An 18,189-nucleotide genomic window follows, 5' to 3' on the forward strand; every position below is an offset into this window, starting at 1 on the left:
TAGAGACAGGCAGCACGACAGGCTGGGGTAGCTGGATGTGTTTGTGTGGGTGTCGATGGTTATACCAACGTGTAAACGCACGTCTACTTCTCTGTACAGCTCTCTCTTTTAGGTTAAGTATGCATATAGCAGGTGCAGAAGCACCGGCCTGCTTTAGGGGCTGTGTAAGTTTATTAACACACAGTGGATCAACAGATAGACTTTTATAGATACGTTTTTTTGTGCCTGTAAGCATAGGTGGCGAGAGAGGGAGAGAGAGAGAGATATGTATGTAAGTAAAGGCAGATGGGTGTAGGGAGATGAATAAAACTGGGGCTGTCTGTAGCCCTGTACCTGAAAGTCTATAAGATGATGTACAGGGGATGACGGAGAACAGACACAACCTGACTGTTGATATTGCTTTTGCTGCAACAAGCCATTATTTATCAGCTATTGAATGCAGCATCTTAACAGCGTACGCAAACTCCCAGCATGCATGGCAGTGTCTGCCAGGAGCAGAATGTGTGAAGTGCTGTACACCAGGAACTATATAAATTGTTGTTTAGTAGCTGCCCCTCCTGCACTACAAATGTGGAGTGGCAATAAACACTTGCTGGCTCTTTCTATCTGACCAGAGAGCATACACTGTCCAGAGCTGGGGCTTTTAAGAGACTGCTTTTCTGTTCTGAGAGCACAGTTAAAGGGAAGAAAGGAACTTTTCATTTCAAATGTAATTCTGAGCATGTATTTTCAATTGTAAATTCTGTGATAAAGTTAGAAGTCTTGGTTTTGTTCCCTTTGAAAAGGAAAAGGCACTAGCTCAGACTGGGGAGCATTAGGCACTACTAGACATAATGGCAACTTTCTTCATCTTTACATAAGGAGGGATGGGGCCAGTTCTGGCCCACTTTTTAAATCTATGTACCATGCAATCCTCTTTCACAGTTGCTCAGCAGGCAAAAAAATGTGGTTTCTATCATTCAGGACTGTTCCTGAAGAACCCATGACCATGGATAATCTCCAGTCTACCAAAAGTCCATATAGCAGCAGCCCTGTCCTGTCTCCAGACCATCTTCCCTACAGTCTTGCTCTCTCTTGGTACCTTTCCTGTACTACATACCTTGGCTTTGTGTCTGCAGGTTGCAAATACAACCAGGTGAACAGCCACTTCCACTGTATTCGAGAGGGCTGCCAGTTCTCCTTCCTGCTCAAGCACCAAATGACATCCCATGCCAGAAAGCACATGAGACGGATGCTGGGGAAGAATTTTGATCGTGTTCCTACTCAGGTGACTGGCTGGTTATTTATGTTGTAGCTTTGTATGTAGTGATAGTCCCTTTGGTTGCTGGCTGCAGAACTGCATTAATGCCAAGATGCTCATACCAAACTCCTAAGGACACGTCTGCACTGGGGGATGCACCTGGGATGTGTGCGTTCACCTAAGCTAGCTTCAGCTGGTTTGACTTCTGTCATATGAGGAGAGACGACATCAAAGCATTACTTAGTCTAAACAGCCTTTCCTCGTGAGTTGTGGAGAAAAACATTTGAGAAGGATAACACTGAAATATTCATATTTATAACTTGCATGCGCTCCCTCCCCACGCTCTCAGTATACACCAATTGGCTTATTAAAATTAAAGTGCTTAGGATGTGGAAGAATTGAACATGCTGGTTAAAGCAAACATTTCCTGTTGCACATAAAGAATTATTTGCTGCTTCTAGAAACACAAGTTTCAAAATTTCTCTTCCTTTACTGATCTGGCGTTACACTGGGGCTCTCCTTGTCATCTCAGGAAGTAGCAGGGTAGTGCAGTCACTTTTGTCTAACACAACTGGGAGCAACTGCCAGATTAGCTTTTTCTGTTTCATGAATAAATTGAAGAGGTTCAACTGCAGCACTGACCTACTGCTCAGAATGGCAGCACTCCTGCAACCTCCTGTTTGTTCTTCTTACTCCTTGGCTGCATTAACTTCCACTGACTTAGGAGATGAAATGAGCTGCCTTTATTTAAACACCTGTGACTAATCTAACCCTAAGGACATCTGGTATATGAAAAGCAAAAGGTGCTATCTGTAGAAGCAAGATGGGAACCCTCTTTCATTCCACAAGACAGGAATGAGCGTTCCCTGTTAGTTGTCAAGTACTGTCAAAAAGTTAATCGTTCCAGTCTACTGCTGTTGGAATTAATGAGTTCACACATGCCAAGGAACTGGTGTTACTGTTATGGCAGCTTTTGTTCTTAAAATTAAGTACTCAGGTACAAGAATCAAACTCAGATTTAACAAACAAATTTTCCTCCACTACAGAGCCCTAAACCTCCTGGTACACGCAGAGCAGAAAATGCTAGTTTTGACTTCCATCTCCTTCACTGGCAATCCCATGTCATGTTAGCAGTGGAAGAGTAGTAATTGTGGCCAAAGCAATCCCAAGAGTATACAGTGCACATCTTAATCTACTGCTGTGCTCAGCCCATGGAGCAGTCCAGCAAATAGCAAAAAGAGAATGAAACCACAAATCGGGGCATGTAGCAAAGCTAACAGCTTGCTGTACTGCCACTGCCTGTCTGCATTTAACCATCCTAACTCTATTTTTTTCCCATTCCTGAGTGCTCGGTAGGCATTTAACGGTGTGTTTGGATATACATTGCTTCTGGGTACCTACTCAGATGTAACTATCCAGAGGAGACCATGCCAAGCCAGGCCACAGCAGCTGCACGTGAACAGAGCACAGCAGCAGACACACAGGTCACTGGTTTCAGTCTGTGATCCCCTGTCGCCGTGTCTCAGCATGCAGGCACTAGGGCAGGCATGTCAGTAGTCGTATTCCCAGTCTCTAAATGCAGCAGGACCTACACAGTAAGGTAGCAATGCCAAGATTAACACCTCCTGCTTTTGAATGCATCAGAATCCACACACCAGGATATTGGTGCCAAGATTAACACTCCCAGCCTCTGAGCGCATCACAATTCACATACCAGAATACATGTGCCAAGTTTAATGCTCTGAGCTCCCAGTGAAGGAAGATTCATGCTCCTAGCCACAGTGCCATGGGTTCCACTCACGAGCATGTTCCAGTTATCCCTCATGAGCAGTGGCAGAGGGAAATAAACATGCAGACAGATGGTTTTGGTCTTGGCATCGTGCTTTTGGTGTGAAAGTCCCCGTCCTGTTTTCTTGCTGCAGGTTATTGGCCACACTCCAAGAAATGAAAATCTCCCCCAGGTTGGCAGCATGGCACCCAGCCCAGCCTCATCAGGAACCCCAGCTTCCTTTCAGGGACCCCCGAGCATGATGGACACTGAAACAGATGAGTACATGGATTACACTGGCTGTAGCCCAGGGGGGATCTCCTCTGAATCTTCCAATATGGACCGCAGCTGCTCCAGCACTCCAGTGGGCAATGAGAGTACATCAGCAGGTAAGGAAGAAGGGGGGTGAAATGGATCGTCAGTTGCCTGCTCTCTTGGGAGATAAACTCATGAAGAGAGGCCAAAGGACAACTGCACCTTAAAATATAAACTGCACCAGCTTTATGGTAGTTCCTCTTACTAACTTAGCTCCCTCCATCTTTTTGGAGAAGAGATCCGTCAGAATGTGCACTTCAAGGGTCCATGAACTAACAGCATATCTTTCTTCTCCCCTGAAGAGAGGTTTTTTTTTATCCTCTGTCTTGGAGTGGATCTTTGAATAACTGATTTAAAAGGAAAAAAAAAAGAGTTGCAGGGCTCTTCTGTCCCTGGCATTTCCCATTATCTTTTTGTATTTCTTTGTGCAGCATCTGAAGTCGGGCATTTTTTCTGATACTGTTGAGGTACAGAGAGGCTGTACAATAGCAAATATTATATACAGGAGGGAAAAAAAGACTACCGCATCTTCAGAAAGCAACATATAAAAGCAGCTCACTGAGCTCCCTGCCTCATGCCTCTTGTGCCACTTTGTCAAGTGTTGCACAGAGGAGACCTCCATCATTCTCCTCTTTTTTGCAGTAAGTTTCTGCCATTGTTTCCTGCTTGCAAGGATAATGGGTAGCCATCTCCCACTGCCCTGTGCTACAAAATTATCTCTTCAGTAGTGTGGTGTCTTTTATGAATTCTGTTATCATCTAGTGTTGATTCAGGGATCTCTTAGCTCTCCTTCCCAGCGTTAGGTGATACATTCTAGATAAACTGCCTCTCTGAGTTTGCTTTAATTTCAAATACGTTTTCCTACTCTGCCTTCCCACCCCAGACCAATGAAGGTTATCAGATAGCACCTCTAACCACGTTACCTTCATACAAACACTGCTGGGTCACGACAGTGGGTGCCCCATGTCATCAAAGCTCCTCCAACGAGTCCTGGTAGGACAGCACTTCGTAGCTCTCTCTCCCTTCTCAGCACAACATCCAGCCCAAGTCACACGTCCTAGGAAATGCGCCCCCACTGCTATCTAGGTAGTGAGCAAGTCCCCCTGCCCAAGGTGTAAGACAACCCTCACAGCTGTTAGTTGGTACAAGCTGGCACCAGATGAATGCACAAGGACCAAACAAGCAGGAATTTCTGCTTGAAAGCCTGTGGCTCTTCCCCCACACCACTACAGCCACCTTACCTTCTGCACAGACAAACCTCCTCTTCCTGATGCTGTCAGTTCCTCACCTTCCGTTTCTTCTCTGTTACAATTCTGTTTCATACATTTGTGAATGTATTTTCCATTTTCATCATATTGCTTCCGCTCCTGGGTTCTCATTTTGGTTCTTTTGTGTTTTTTGTTTTGTTTTGTTTTTGTTTGTTTTTGTTTTTCTTTTTTTCTGCTTTTTTTTTTTCTCTCCACATTCTCCAGGCTGCCTGGTTCCTTCTACTGCTACTGCTGCTGCCGATGATGCTACCCACAATGTACCACAACCTCAGCCACCACCTCTGCCTCCATCTTTCTCACAAGCCCTGCTTAGGTCTCCCCTTCCCACCCTCCCCTATCTTTTTTCTCCATCTTGTCTCTCATACTCTCTGCTCAGTGCCACTCTTGGATCCAGCAGAGGCATTGTCATGCCTGCCGCCAGCACCACTGGGTTTTCGCCCATCATTGCCACTCCAACTCCAGTAAAAAGTGACGTTCCCTTAGTTCAGGATGCAGCAGGTAACACTTCTTTGCTTTCTCTCTTAGTGTCCTTTGCCCATCTCCTTCCCCACTCACCCTGCCCACGTTTTTCTCGGCACCTTTGGGTCAGTAAAAAAAGCCTGTGTCACTCTGTGCCTCACTTAACTTTATCCAAGGGCCCTTCCATGCCTACTCCAGTTCTCTGCTGATGCAGTAACCACAGCTAAAACCACAGCAAATCATTGTGAAAAATTTAGAGCAATTTCCATGAATTCCAAACCATGAGATAAATCTAACAAAATCCACAGTTAAAATTCACTTTTTGCCTCTTGATAACAGCAGGGTGGCCACAAAGCAAACTTTTGCTCATGTAGCATTTACGGGACTTGGACTTCCAGCTTAGATCTTGTAGGCCACCCAGCTCAGTGCCTATCAGTCTGCTGCACACATCTCGGCAGGTAAATGTCTGACAAGGTACCCAGTTCCAGTATTTTTATAGCTCCTTTAAGCTTCACTGCCTCCTATTCATATATAAAGCCATAAAATTCAGAGCTGCTTTCCCCAGTGCAAGTAACAGAGGGAAGTACAGTCAGTGTCACTACCATGACATCATCAGACATCTCAGGCTGTTTCTCACACTCTGTTATTTGCATCTGCTCTTACAGCTGCAGAAAATACATCGAGAGTTTTAGTTTCAAGCTGCCATGTTTCCCATGTGTGACTAAGATCAGAGATGTCTCAGGCTGGGGATTCTCATTCCAGCTGGGAATGGTTTTTAGGGTGTGTCTCAGCTTTGGCTTCTTTTCCCAACTCCCAGCTCTTTTCTAGTTAATTAAGAGCATATTTGTGCTTAAAGTTCACACTAAAGAGGATTGTGGCAGCCTATAAATGTCCCAGTCATTCTTCCTGCTGGCTTTAGTGTGTGCATGTGTAGTAATGTACAAATCCAAGGCGAATGGTTGGGAGCATGGCTGGAAGACCAGCTCTGCTTGGAAGTTCAGAGGTTTTTGTCACATGACTTGACAGGAGAAGCATCCTTGCCCTGTCCAGAGAAATGTGTTCCAATGAACAAAATACACAAGAAACCTTTTTTTTGCCTTTTTTTTAACTGATTTGCATGTGACCTGAAACATCTTACCTTTGTGCTGTGCTTTCTTCTAATTACATATTTTTGAGTTTCTTTTCTTTTTACCTGTAGATCTTCATATAGTTTCCTGAATGTTTACATTAATATTAATTTTAAAGACAAGCTTATGGCATGCGCTTACCAATGAGGTTTGCTTGGGATTAAATCTGTTGAGGCTTGTAATCTTCAGCTGGGCGTTAGGGACTGAACACTGTCTAGTGGCTAATGAGTGTAGGAGGTTCTCTTCTTTCTTTTTCATACACTTGCTCTGAAACTTTGCCTGTACGAGAAAACAAAATTGGTTTAACTAAAGTTATAAATACATCTGTTTGAACTGTTGTAAGAGCTGGGCAGATAAACTGAGTTTAAAACGGGTCAAATCTAAATTCTACTTATTTTGCAGATAGTCTTTTTTCTAAAAATGTCTTATCTTGTGTTGCTGTCTGAAGGCAGGCAAGACTACCACCCATATTAATGATGAAAGACTTGGTGGTTTGGCTGTAATTTTTTTTAAATGAAGGAGTAAGGAGTTGATCTGGATAGCAGTGATTTGTGCAGGCAATGATCTGCCTGGAAGCAGAGAAGTGTATTTTACAATACGTTTGCAAGGAGGAGCAGGCAGTGGTCACAGATTGTATAGCTAAGAGCTTGCTAATATAAAACTGATAGTGATAGAAAGTTACTCTTCCACTGGTAGGCTGCCTAAATTAGCCTTAATATGCAGTTTCCACCAGCTTAAGAGTCAGTAAGATGGTCTCACCACAGATGCCCCAAACTGGCATCCCTACTCACAGCAGTAGGATCAGCTTGTCTGAGCACAAGTGCTGTGTAACGAATGGGGGTGGAAAATCTTTTGCTCTTTGCTCACCCCGCAATCTGTACAGCCCAGGCACGTGAACAACCCACTGTACGAGGAGATTAGCTTGCTGCTACCCTGTCCGTAGACTTACATCTATCAGTAGTGTCAGTTTAACTTTTGGAGGCTTCCTTGGATAATCGCCACCTTCGTTTAAAGGGTTGTCAACCGAAGGGCCAGATATGGCGAAAATAGTATCCATCACTTTTAATACCTGCTTATCAGCCAGAAAAAAATAATTCTACACCATTCAAACAAATGACTGTTTCTTCAGTCTCCTAGATGAGGATGCAAGCTGCTCTGGACTCTCAGGCCCCAGGCACTGCATGTCACAAATCATGCCTCTGTTTAAGAGGTTGGCAGTTTAAGCATGAAGATGGAGGGGAAAGCAAAAAAAAAAAAAAAAAAAAAAGTATGTTTCAGTTGCAAGCTATAATTTCCAATTACACTCACAGTTCTGCACCTGGTGAGAAATTCTTCTTGCCTCCAACCTTGTCTGCGCTGCATGTTGATACTGGAGATTGTGGTTTGATTCTGGAAATAGCAGGGAGAGAAGAAAAAAAAAGTTAACAGATATAATGAGGTCGAGTCCTTGATGTCAGCTGGATCCTAGGGGACGTGAGCACTAGCCAGTTATGCTGGCCCTGTGAATGAAACTGGAAGATAGATGAGGGCTCTTTATTTACTAGGGGCATCACGTGATTTTTGAGACCCAAGGGAAAGCTGTGGAACTGGTATTTTCTCTCAGAGTCCACTGGCTAGTGATGATGAGAATTAGCCCCATTGAACATCTGTCCATCTGTCTTTCTAAGTGCACTCATCGTAATATGTAGGCTCATTACAGTGAGGGATGTTGCAGACTCCTGGCCAAAGTCCATCCTATTTCTATAAATCCCCCCCTTGCACTTTCAATCACGCATGGGATCTTCCTTCACTTCCTGCTGTCCTTGGCAGTTGTAGTGTATTACGGTGTCCTGCTCACGAAGAGCCTGGATAGGGGAAAACATTACACACGTGCCAGTTTTTAGACTGCTTAGACTCATTCACCACTTGAACCCCAGTGAACTCCAGTAAAACACCTCAGTCCTTGGTCTGGAACAATGTAAACTCTTCGGCATTAAAGTCTGAGTTAAGAGGAAAATAGGACTAGAGACAACTAAGAAGCAGGAGAAACAGAGAGTTGCAAAACAGAGAAGGAGCAGCTGGTACTTGGACAATACCAAGCTATACAAGAATGGCAGTTAGAGGCCAGGTGGGATGTGCTGGAAATTGAGGGAAGCGATGGGCAGCGGGCACCAGCCACCCGTGGGCCCAGAGCTGAGGCTTCCTTACAGCCCGTGAGATGAGCTGCTGGGTGGGAGCAGTTGCAGCTGTGCCTTGGCAGGTACAGAGCTTGCCAGGACGGTTAGGGGATGAGGAGAGCCCTGTCTGTCAGCAACGCCACTCTTCGCTTTTTCTCCTCAGGGAATACCATCACTATGCCAACTGCCTCGGGGGCCAAAAAGCGTTTTTGGATTATTGAGGACATGTCCCCGTTTGGCAAGCGCCGTAAGACTGCATCTTCACGCAAAATGCTGGATGAAGGGATGATGCTGGAGGGATTCCGGCGCTATGACCTCTACGAGGACTGCAAGGACTCCAGCTGCCAATTCTCTCTCAAGGTTACCCACTACCACTGCACGCGGGAGAACTGTGGCTACAAGTTCTGTGGCCGCACCCACATGTACAAGCACGCCCAGCACCACGATCGCGTTGACAACCTGGTATTGGATGACTTCAAGCGCTTCAAGTCTTCACTGAGTTGCAACTTCCCAGACTGTCAGTTCTCTGGCAATAGCACACACTTCCACTGTCTGCGCTGTGGCTTCCGCTGCACTGACAGCACCAAGGTGACAGCCCACCGCAAGCACCACGGCAAGCAGGACGTCATCAGCGCTGCTGGCTTCTGCCAGTTCAGCTCAAGCGTGGACTGCGAGGTGCCTGACTGCAAGTACAAACTCAAGTGCTCCCACTTCCACTGCACCTACCCTGGCTGCAAACACACGGTGGTGGGCATGTCCCAGATGGACTCGCACAAACGCAAACACGAGAAGCAGGAGCGAGGGGAGCTGCCTGCCATCTCGCCCGGCCCCGAGGGCCTTGCCCACTCCACTCTCGAGTATGACATCCAGAACTCTTCCATCAACCTGGACAGTTCCCTCAACCTCAGCACTGACAACAACAGCTCCCTCTTCTTCCTGCAGAACGCGGCAGGCGTGGGCCTCAATGATTCCCTGGACCTCAGCAAGAAGCAGTCGGAAGCCACTGAGGGTCCGTCACCGAGCAGAGCCGGGACCACCCCTCAGGAGAGGGGGGCAGCGGCGTCTGGCTCCGGCGATGTGGAGGACGAGGATGACTCTTCCCAAGAGGATGAAGAGGATGATGAGGAGGAGATGAACGAAGAAGAGGAGGATGACGAAGAGGAGGATGATGATGACGACGATGAGGAGGATGATGAAGAGGAAGATCTGAACACAGATTCTGAAGAATCGCTGCCCGACCCTGAGGGCCTGGCCACTAAAGATGATGGGGAACCAGAGGAGGCTGCTTCTTCCACAGACCACGGCGATGCTTCCAGGCCACAGGGCGAGCCAGCCCCAGCCCTTACTCCAGCCTCAACTCCTGCTCCGGCTCCAGCTGCTGCCCCAGCCTCTACCATTGCTCCAGCAGCTTCTCCTTAATCTTAGAGACAACAGCAGCAGTGGTTTGGTTTTGCTCTTACACAGAATTACTAAGAGGACCCCATATGAGGCAAGAACAAAGATTGGGATGGCAAATGAAAAACAAACTCCGTGGCACACGCACGAGAGAGAGGAAGGAAGGAAACCCATAATCCACAGGCCCCATAAGAGACAGGTTCGCAGCGGGACTGGTGCTGCATCACTTTGTTCTGCACATCACAGAACACGGGGGCAGGACGCAGCAAAAAAATACCCTTTTATACAGACACGGACCTCGAGGGTACCAGCTGCTTCTCCTTGCCCCCTGAATGGTGCGTTGGGCCTGCGCCCATCTGGGGACCCTTTGTTATAGGTGGGGTTCTATCCCCCCCATTTTTCTTTCTGGGTTTTATTTTTCCATGTTTTCAGTTGTACGATATTAATAATAATCTCCACTTCTTGGAGGGGGGTGGGTGGGAACAACAGGTAATGAATTTTAGAAATATATATTTGTGTGTGTGTCTCTTCTATATATATAATGTACACACACACACACATATATAACATGCAAGGAATTGGTGTCACAAAGACGACTAGCTCAGCTTTTGCCAGTGGGAAGGAGGGGGTGAGGGGTGCGCTCTCTCTCCCCCCCCCCCTTTCTCCCTCTCTCTCTCTCCTTTCTCCAGCATTAAATGGATGGCATCAGACAGCAAGGGTGGGAGTGGGTATTTATTGTCACATAAATGAGGACGCATTAATGAATGAGCAGGGGTGGGAATGGGACACTCCTCTGTTCTTCCAGATCCTTTTTACTATTAATGATAATAATTTTGAATGCTATTTATATTGTAAAACTTTCTCTGTCTACAGCTGTAGGGCACCTCTCCCCATCCCTGCTGTTCTGCCTGTAGGGATTTAGCTGAAGTAACTCGGGAAGGGCGCAGCGGGCAGATAAAGGGTTTGTCACACTGGAGGACTGGGGTTAATCTCCCATCCAGTTCCATCTCATCCCAACCCCCAGGTGCCTCCCCTCTGTGGAGGGCGAGGCGTTTTTGTGGTGCTTCAGTATCCCCATCTCAGGAGGACTCGGTAGAGTCAGGAGGTTGTGAGCTGGCACGCTGTGCCACGGTGCGGCACAAGGAGCACCGTTCTCGCAGAAGAGCGTCCCAGCCGTTAAAGCAGCCTTGCAAATACTACTTGCTCGCTGACCCGCGCAGTCGCACGATGACAGGTATGTCCCCACCCCCAAGCCCTCCTCCCCGGCCTTTCATCGGGGACGGACAAGTCTGGCTTTCTGCATGGACTGAAATGTAGCTCTGGTGACTTCTGGGAGAAGGTGAAGGCACCACTGAGGAGGCAGGAGAAGGCAGGCAGATGTTCAGGGTCCCTCTGCGGGATGTTCTGCTCCGCCTGGGGTCTCCTTTGCTCAGCACTAAGTGGGGGCTGTTCGGCAGCACCTGCAGGGCTATTGGCCCAGGCATGGGGTTTGCAGCCACAAAACACGAGGCTGCCGCAACCTACGTGGCCCAGAGAGATGGGGGGAGATGCCAGCTGAGGCCAGGATGTAGTCCAGCTAAAAAATTAATGCATTTCTGGGTCCATGCTGATAAATTTTGCCAAGTAGGCCTAATAGCTTGGGCACTGCACGAGCAAATGGATTTACTATGTTGGGACCTGCCACCTCCAGAAGCTTGGGCTTTCCCCTGGTTACAGGCACTTCCCTGCTCTCTTTTCCTAGCCCAGTCTGGGAACACACACTACAGGAGGCTGCCCAGGACTCTGACAGGTGAGACAGTAGCTGTTTGACCCCAAATCCTCACCTGAGTCTGAGAAAGAGGGCTTGTCTATATAAACACAGGCTCCAGAAGGACTAGCTGTATGAATTAGTTCTGATAATAGCTATTTCAGTGCCAGTTTGTAAGTATACCAGCCTAGCAAAAGGTTCCTTGTGTCTGAAGTTTGTCCCCTTTTTTTTTTTGTTTAAATCTAGTTATTTTTTTTCCAATGACATGCAGCCCCCCCCTCCAAGAGCACTTCAGCTCCAAGGGATCCCCGTAATTTGTTTCCACCCTGAACAGAAAAAGGCCTCAAGGAGTTTAGGTTGCCTTTTTTATTATTATTATTATTTCCCTAAGGAACTGGTGCAGATCAGGTCTGATTTATAAGCAAGCAGATCAGCTGTGTAAATGTGGGGACAGAATGCTCAGATAATGTTTCAAAAAGAAAGGCAAAAAAAAATTAAGAAGTTGTACAGTATTTTTCCTGTAAAGGTTATTCCTATATATAGAACAAAAGAGAGACAACCCATGCCAGGGGGACGAGGGGGGGGGGGTCACCTGCCTTCTGGACAGCCCTTAGATATGGTTAATTGTGTGCAATTTTTATTCTCTTTTATTATTTTTTTTTTCAATTTAGTGTTTGTTTGTAGGGGGTGGCAGGGGAGGGGGGCCTTAAGTCTACGTTTTGAGGCTGACTTCACACTCCTAGCACTGACCGGAGCTGCACGATTCCGAATTTTAACTTGAATTTTGTAGAGATGAAACAAATGAAAACAAAACAAATGAAATATTGTTATTACTAGTTTGTAGTTTATTTAATACTTTGGAGTTCTTTTCCTCTATCAGTTATTTGTGTGGCTTTTATTTTTATAGGGTTTCATTTTTTTTGTTTGTTTTTGTTTTGTTTGGTATATCCCCTGCCCTCAGTTGTGTGTTTTCTAGCACAACCCAATTCTTGAATATAATGAAGCTCTCGTTCCTGGGGCCGAGTGAGGGAACGAGGGCCTGGAATTTATAGAACTGGGATGGGGTAAAATTCCTAACTTTACCGGCATTTGCTGCAGGTTCTGTACTTGTACATTTTTCCCATATTCAACTACCCAGATACTAAGGTGATGGGCTCCAGGAGGAACCCTCGGACGTAACACACGCCCCATCTTGCCGAATAGCTGTTTTTACTCTGTACCGCTGAAACCACCCTGATGGATGTCACTGACTTCGGGGGGGGCAGGACCGAGCGCACTGCCTTCAGCACCACATCCCGCAGGCGTCAGGTGAAACCCGCCCGTGAGCGCTGTCAGCAGGGCACGCAGGGCAGCCCGGTGGCAGTGCCAAGGCCGGGGCTCACTTTGGCCACTCGGTACCACTCAGGATAGAGGGGCTGCGTCCCTGCTGCCACCAGCTGGGAACCCGCACCTGGACACGGCGTCTGTACCTCTTCCCCAGGCCCATCTCACCAGTGGGCACGCAGTGCGGCACTGCGGGACGGTGGGAGGAAGCAGCGGTGTGTGGAGGAGAGGGGTAGAGGATCCCGGTAGCTGGAGCCGGACGACGTGCATCGTCCCAGAGGCAGCTTTAGGCAGGTGTGGTCAGCACCACCGGGCCGGGATCCGTGCTGACACGGGGCCGTTCCGCACGTGCCAGAGGGGCCCGTGTTTATCTATGCACACCATTTTCTCCCCCAAGGCACCCTACTTCTCCCCGACGTCTCAGCCTTTCTCCCAATCCTTTATCACCTCCTCTCCAGGAGCTGGCACAGGGTATGAGATTTCTCTCCCAGCAGGCCTCTGCTAAACTCGGCACCTGTGCGGGGCCGACCCCAGGCGGCCAGGTTCCCTGGCAGAGCCGTGGCCACGCTGCCCTCACAGAGCTGGCAGCGGGCTCATCCCACCCCCGGTGCACTTCTTGTCCTACCTTCTCCAAGCCTTGTTTCTGTAAAGCTCTTACTACGTCTATATTTGCAACAACAACAAAAAAGTCAAAGTTAAACCCGTCTTTTTATTCTGCCATGTTAAGGCTTTAATTCAGCAAAACTCTTAAGCACATGCTTTCTGAACCGGCAGAGATTTAAGCCCGTGCTTAAGTGCTTTTCTGAACAAAGGCCCCAACAGGACAAAGATCCCTATGACAGCAAGGTGGTTTTCACTTCAAGCTATCATATCAAGAGGACTGTTAATACAATGCTATTGAAATAAGTGCTTAAAAGAATGACCAGAGAAAGAGAGAGAGATTCAACGAACTGTATGAGGAGGGGGAAAGAGGAGAGAGGAAACGGAACTGTTCTGTCCAAAACAAAATGAAAAACAAACAAAATAAACCTTGAGATGGACCCTCCTGATTCTGCTACCATTCACTGCTGAAGAGCAAAAAAATGAAATAAAATAAAAACTATTGACTAGATTGTTCATTCTAGCCACAAACTCAACTGGATTAAAGTCTGCGTGGAAGGAATTTTGTAAAGAAAAAAAAAAAGTAAAAAATTTTTTTCCAATGTAGCAAAAAAAAAACTTTAAAAAAAGAAAAAAAAAAAGAAAAAAAGACAAAGAGGGAGAATTCTAGCCTTTTGTAATATCCATATTGCACACTAGGACTATAAGCCATTGCTAGCTCATTTTGAATTTTAAATGTGTAATTTTTTTGTTTTGTTGTTGTTTTATTTTTTTCTTTCCGTGGGGGAGGGGGGAAATAAATGCTTGAACCACCAATGCTCTTTTTAATGTTTTATAAATATGTATGTGTATATATATAAATATAAAAATAATATGTATGCACATATATATGTGTGTGTGTATATATCTATATGTATATACATATATATAGATATATAGATATATATATAGGTTTTGAGACAAAAAATGCAGAAAGTGAAAAAAAAACACCCTAAACAGGATGGTGTGCTCTGATTTACTTGAATCTGGTCTCTTCAGCACCTGCGTTATTAAGAACTGAATATTTTTCCACTTGAATTTAGTGCTATTAGAAATTTAATATATGTGTTTTATTTATTTGATTTTTTTTTGCATGACTGATGCAAGGTTTGACATTTTCACTCAATAAAAACTGGAAAAAAAAACAACAAAGTTTCAAGTGATCGAGTTGTCTTCTTGATTGAGGAGGTGTTTTATTTTTTGGACAGCTAACAAGTCTTGGAGCAGTTCAGGTCTTTTAAGGCACCACGGTCCCAGTAATGTCCCTGCACCCATTTTAACAGCCACTGTTTTAGCACCAGCACTATGGTGATAAGTGCAGATAGAACAGGCTTCTCTTTTTACAGACTCTGGCTTCAAACTTTTTAAGCAGCCCTGCAGTTTTATTTGAAGTATTCATCAGGGCCCCTGATGGCAGCGATGCTAACACCTCTGTGATTTGCTAAACTGGGGCCTGAATTAGAGATGCAGCTGCTTGCATTTTGACTTTTCTCTTCCCACATTGGCCTGCAAACTCGCAGTGGTGAACTGGGATCCACAGTGGCACTGTGCCTGCTGTAACCCACTTGAAATGTTACAGTGACATTCAAAGCTCACTAAGTCAATACATGTTCGACTGTCACCCTAACAAAATAGAAGCGGAGCATGAATGAAACATCCTGTCTGCATGGAAGGGGTGGGACTGGTAACTCCACTAATAAACACTAAAATGCAATGCTGAAGCCGTATATTTTTATAGCACAAGAATACATAAGTCTGTATGCCATACATCAGGATCTGAAAGAAAGCATTCCTACCTGACCACTCCATAGCTTCCTCCTGCTGCTGACACTTGTATGCGCCACGTTTGCAGAGTGAAGCAACTGCCACTGGAGATGTGAAAGTCTTTTCCAGGCAAGAGGGTGTCCTTACATCCACAGTGCGACACAGCACTGCCGTGGTGCAGCCGATCCAGCAGTTGTGAGCGCCGGCTGCAAAGAACAGTAGATTAGATAAAAGCCTGGACACTCGATGCTGCTTGTCCCCACCATTCTCTTACCTGAGACTCATGCCAGGCCTGGGCAGGGCCACACCAGCGGCGGCCCTGCTCTGAGCGAGGCAGACAGGGACAGGCAGCAGATGCCAGGATTGAGCTCCCGGGAGGTTCCGCACCACGGGCGGGCGTTCGGGTGTCTGCAGCCAGCCCCTCGGCCTCGATGGCAGCCTCTGGGGGGGCAGACCTGCACCGAGAAGCTGGCCTGGCGTGGAACGGGGCTCTGCTGCCTGCCCTGCACCATGGAGGTGGGGGGGCAAGGAGCAATGACAAAGGTCTTGTTTTACCCAAAGAAAGCCGAGAAACCCCCTCCTGCTTCGTTTGTCCCCCACCATTACAGCAGCTGGGTGCCTGCACCGCTGTGTTCCCTGCCACCGGTCAGAGAGCCCAGGAGCAGCGAGCAGAACTTGCCAAGCCTGACACACTGGCAGCAGCTGCCTCCTTATTAGCAGAGAGGATTAGACTCCTCTCTCTTTCAAAGCCCCCTGGTCGCTCTGCTGCAGCTCCCAGCCATCCTGTTTTCAGATGTCATTATCTGAACACGCTCTTAATCCGACCTTGGAGCACAGAGGTTTGTTCTCACTGGAGCTCTGCCCACAGCACACGGGATATTTACATCACTGCCTTTCCGGGGGGGCACGACACGACTCACGGTTTGAAAGCTCCTGCTGGAACTTGCCTGCTCTCTGTGGAGCTCTCACTGCACTCCGTAAAGGAATGACTAAGTCGTGGGAGAAGCAGCAAGTTGAACAAATCAAAGCCTCAACTACTGCATTTGTTCCAAGCCCTCGCAACTGTGACAGTGCAGCTCTGCAGCTGCAGCTCTGCATCCAGCCCCTGTGCTTGGGGAGCCTCGGGCAGGGAAGGCAAAGTGGCAGCAGGCACCTGGCAATCTGCTTGTTTTGAAGTCTAGACAAAAACTGAGCGGTTGCTGCTGCTGTTATGCATTGATTACATCAAGCCTGTCCCTCTAACAGTGGTTTTGGAGTGCAGGACCCTACAGTTACACACACATCCACAAAACTACACTGCCCAATTTACACAAAGCACTGGATATTGCTTTTCAGCACACTACGGGTCTTGCGCAGCACCCACCAACACAGGCACCCAGAGAGGGAATATCCCTTGGCACCAGCCCAAATATGCAGCTCAAGCAGAGGAGCCCTGCATTCTCCTTTCCAGATGATTCATAGACTTTAAACCAATACAGGCAGCAAAAGTTCAATTGCCTCAAAGAAACAGCATTCAAAGTATGCTAGGACACAGAATAGGAGAGCAGATGGTTCTCCTGCTGCTTCCCATCACCCTGGTTTTTAGATGTCATTAACCAAACGTGCCTAGTCCAGCTTAAGCACAGAAACCTGTCCTTGCTGGAGCCATACGGACCGATATGGACAGAAATAAAGACAACAGAATATGCCTGTTGGCCTAGAATAAGGGTAATGGCCATCCTGGTGCCTCAGTAAGATGATCATCACAATTTGTCCAACTACTTCTTACAGATAGTCTAGCAAGAGGGCAGCCAGCAGCAGGTGTGCAGAGCTGGTGCCCAGAGAAACCCCGCACAGCTTGCTCAGCTGAGCAGGGAATGCAGGAAAGCATGCCTGGCTGGGAGGATATTTACTCTGGTAGCACAATGCCTCCTACACCCCGGCAGAAGGAAATTTGGAATTCTGATGCTTACTGGTACGGAGGAAAGGCAGCTTTATGACGCACAACACATACTGGGCATAACTTGCAGCTTGCAAGGACCGAGGCTCAGCGCTGGCTTCCTGCGGCAGACTGACATTAAGAAAGGCTTGGAGACCTGCTAGGGAAATAGGGCAGTAGACAAGCCCACCTTCATGCCTCTAGAGAATGAAATTCGGAAGGGAGGAGGATTTTAGCAGAGAAGGGCACTGGTAGAGTCCCTGGGTAGGAGTCTGCCCAGGGAGCCCATGGGAACCCCGCTTCAGGAAAGGGGAACTACAGCCCTGCTGCTGCAGCTTTAGAGAAACCTGCTGATGAGAAAATGGGACCTGCCCCTGATCAGGGGGCAGGACTGGAGGCTCCCAGCTCTCTTAGAAGACCAGCAAGAGTTATTCTAACACAGCCTCATCCCTGTGACGGGACAAGAGGCCAGAAATGGACACTTTGACAAAACACAGACACAAAAGGGAAAAAAGAAAAAAAAAAGAATTCACACAATGGAGAAGAAAAAAAGAATCGGCCAACTTTTGGTACAGCCCATGTTGCTCAGGTATGGGAGCTAAGACAGAAAACAGCCATTAATAGATAACAAGTAGCTAATAGATAAAAAAAAGTCTTAAGACTTCAAGGAAAAATATATTTTCATTGGGCATAGTAATGCAAAGCACAAACCCTTTCCACGCAGTACGGTTCTGCACCAACAATCCCGCCACGTGGTGCACACAGACTGCATCAGCTGCTCATGTCCTGGCTGAGATTTGCACTTCTGGGCTCTTGCACCTGGGCACAACCCCGTGCTCTCAGAGCCACAGGTGCCTCCTTGAACAGCCATGGGAAGCCCTTCCACAGGGGAAGCTCTTGGGGAAAAGGGAGGAGAGGAGCCAAACAAATCTCTCCCTCTTCCCTCCCCCCCCACTTGCATTCCAGAGGACTGAAGCTTTAAAACTTGACAATAAACTCTCACATCATCTTCAATGGGAATGTGAACTTTAAAGACTTCTCTGAAAGTCAATGAGCCGCTCGTAGCTACT

The 18,189-nt window shown here is 47.1% G+C and overlaps 1 protein-coding gene and 1 long non-coding RNA gene across 13 annotated transcripts in view; one reads left to right on the plus strand and one right to left on the minus strand.

The window, feature by feature from the left end:
- Positions 1-14,200, plus strand: part of CASZ1 (castor zinc finger 1) — a 279,324-nt gene extending 265,124 nt beyond the window's left edge. For 11 of the 12 annotated variants that reach the window (XM_066982071.1, XM_066982072.1, XM_066982074.1 and 8 more), the window contains 4 exons: positions 1,119-1,267; positions 3,163-3,397; positions 4,796-5,089; positions 8,497-14,200. In XM_066982071.1, coding sequence (XP_066838172.1) covers positions 1,119-1,267; positions 3,163-3,397; positions 4,796-5,089; positions 8,497-9,752 — 1,934 coding nt within the window. In that variant the 3' untranslated portion in view covers positions 9,753-14,200. The remainder of the gene's footprint in view (positions 1-1,118; positions 1,268-3,162; positions 3,398-4,795; positions 5,090-8,496) is intronic. The other variant, XM_066982079.1, reaches the window with a different exon arrangement.
- On the minus strand, positions 5,089-17,861 carry LOC125183193 (uncharacterized). Its single transcript, XR_007164765.2, has 3 exons — positions 15,234-17,861; positions 7,486-7,566; positions 5,089-6,456 (listed from the first exon to the last, which is right to left on the minus strand). It is a non-coding gene; the product is annotated as an uncharacterized lncRNA (long non-coding RNA).
- Between the last annotated feature and the right edge of the window lie 328 nt (positions 17,862-18,189).

Source organism: Anser cygnoides, chromosome 23 (assembly GCF_040182565.1).
Source record: "Anser cygnoides isolate HZ-2024a breed goose chromosome 23, Taihu_goose_T2T_genome, whole genome shotgun sequence".
Classification (NCBI taxonomy): Eukaryota; Metazoa; Chordata; class Aves; order Anseriformes; family Anatidae; genus Anser; species Anser cygnoides.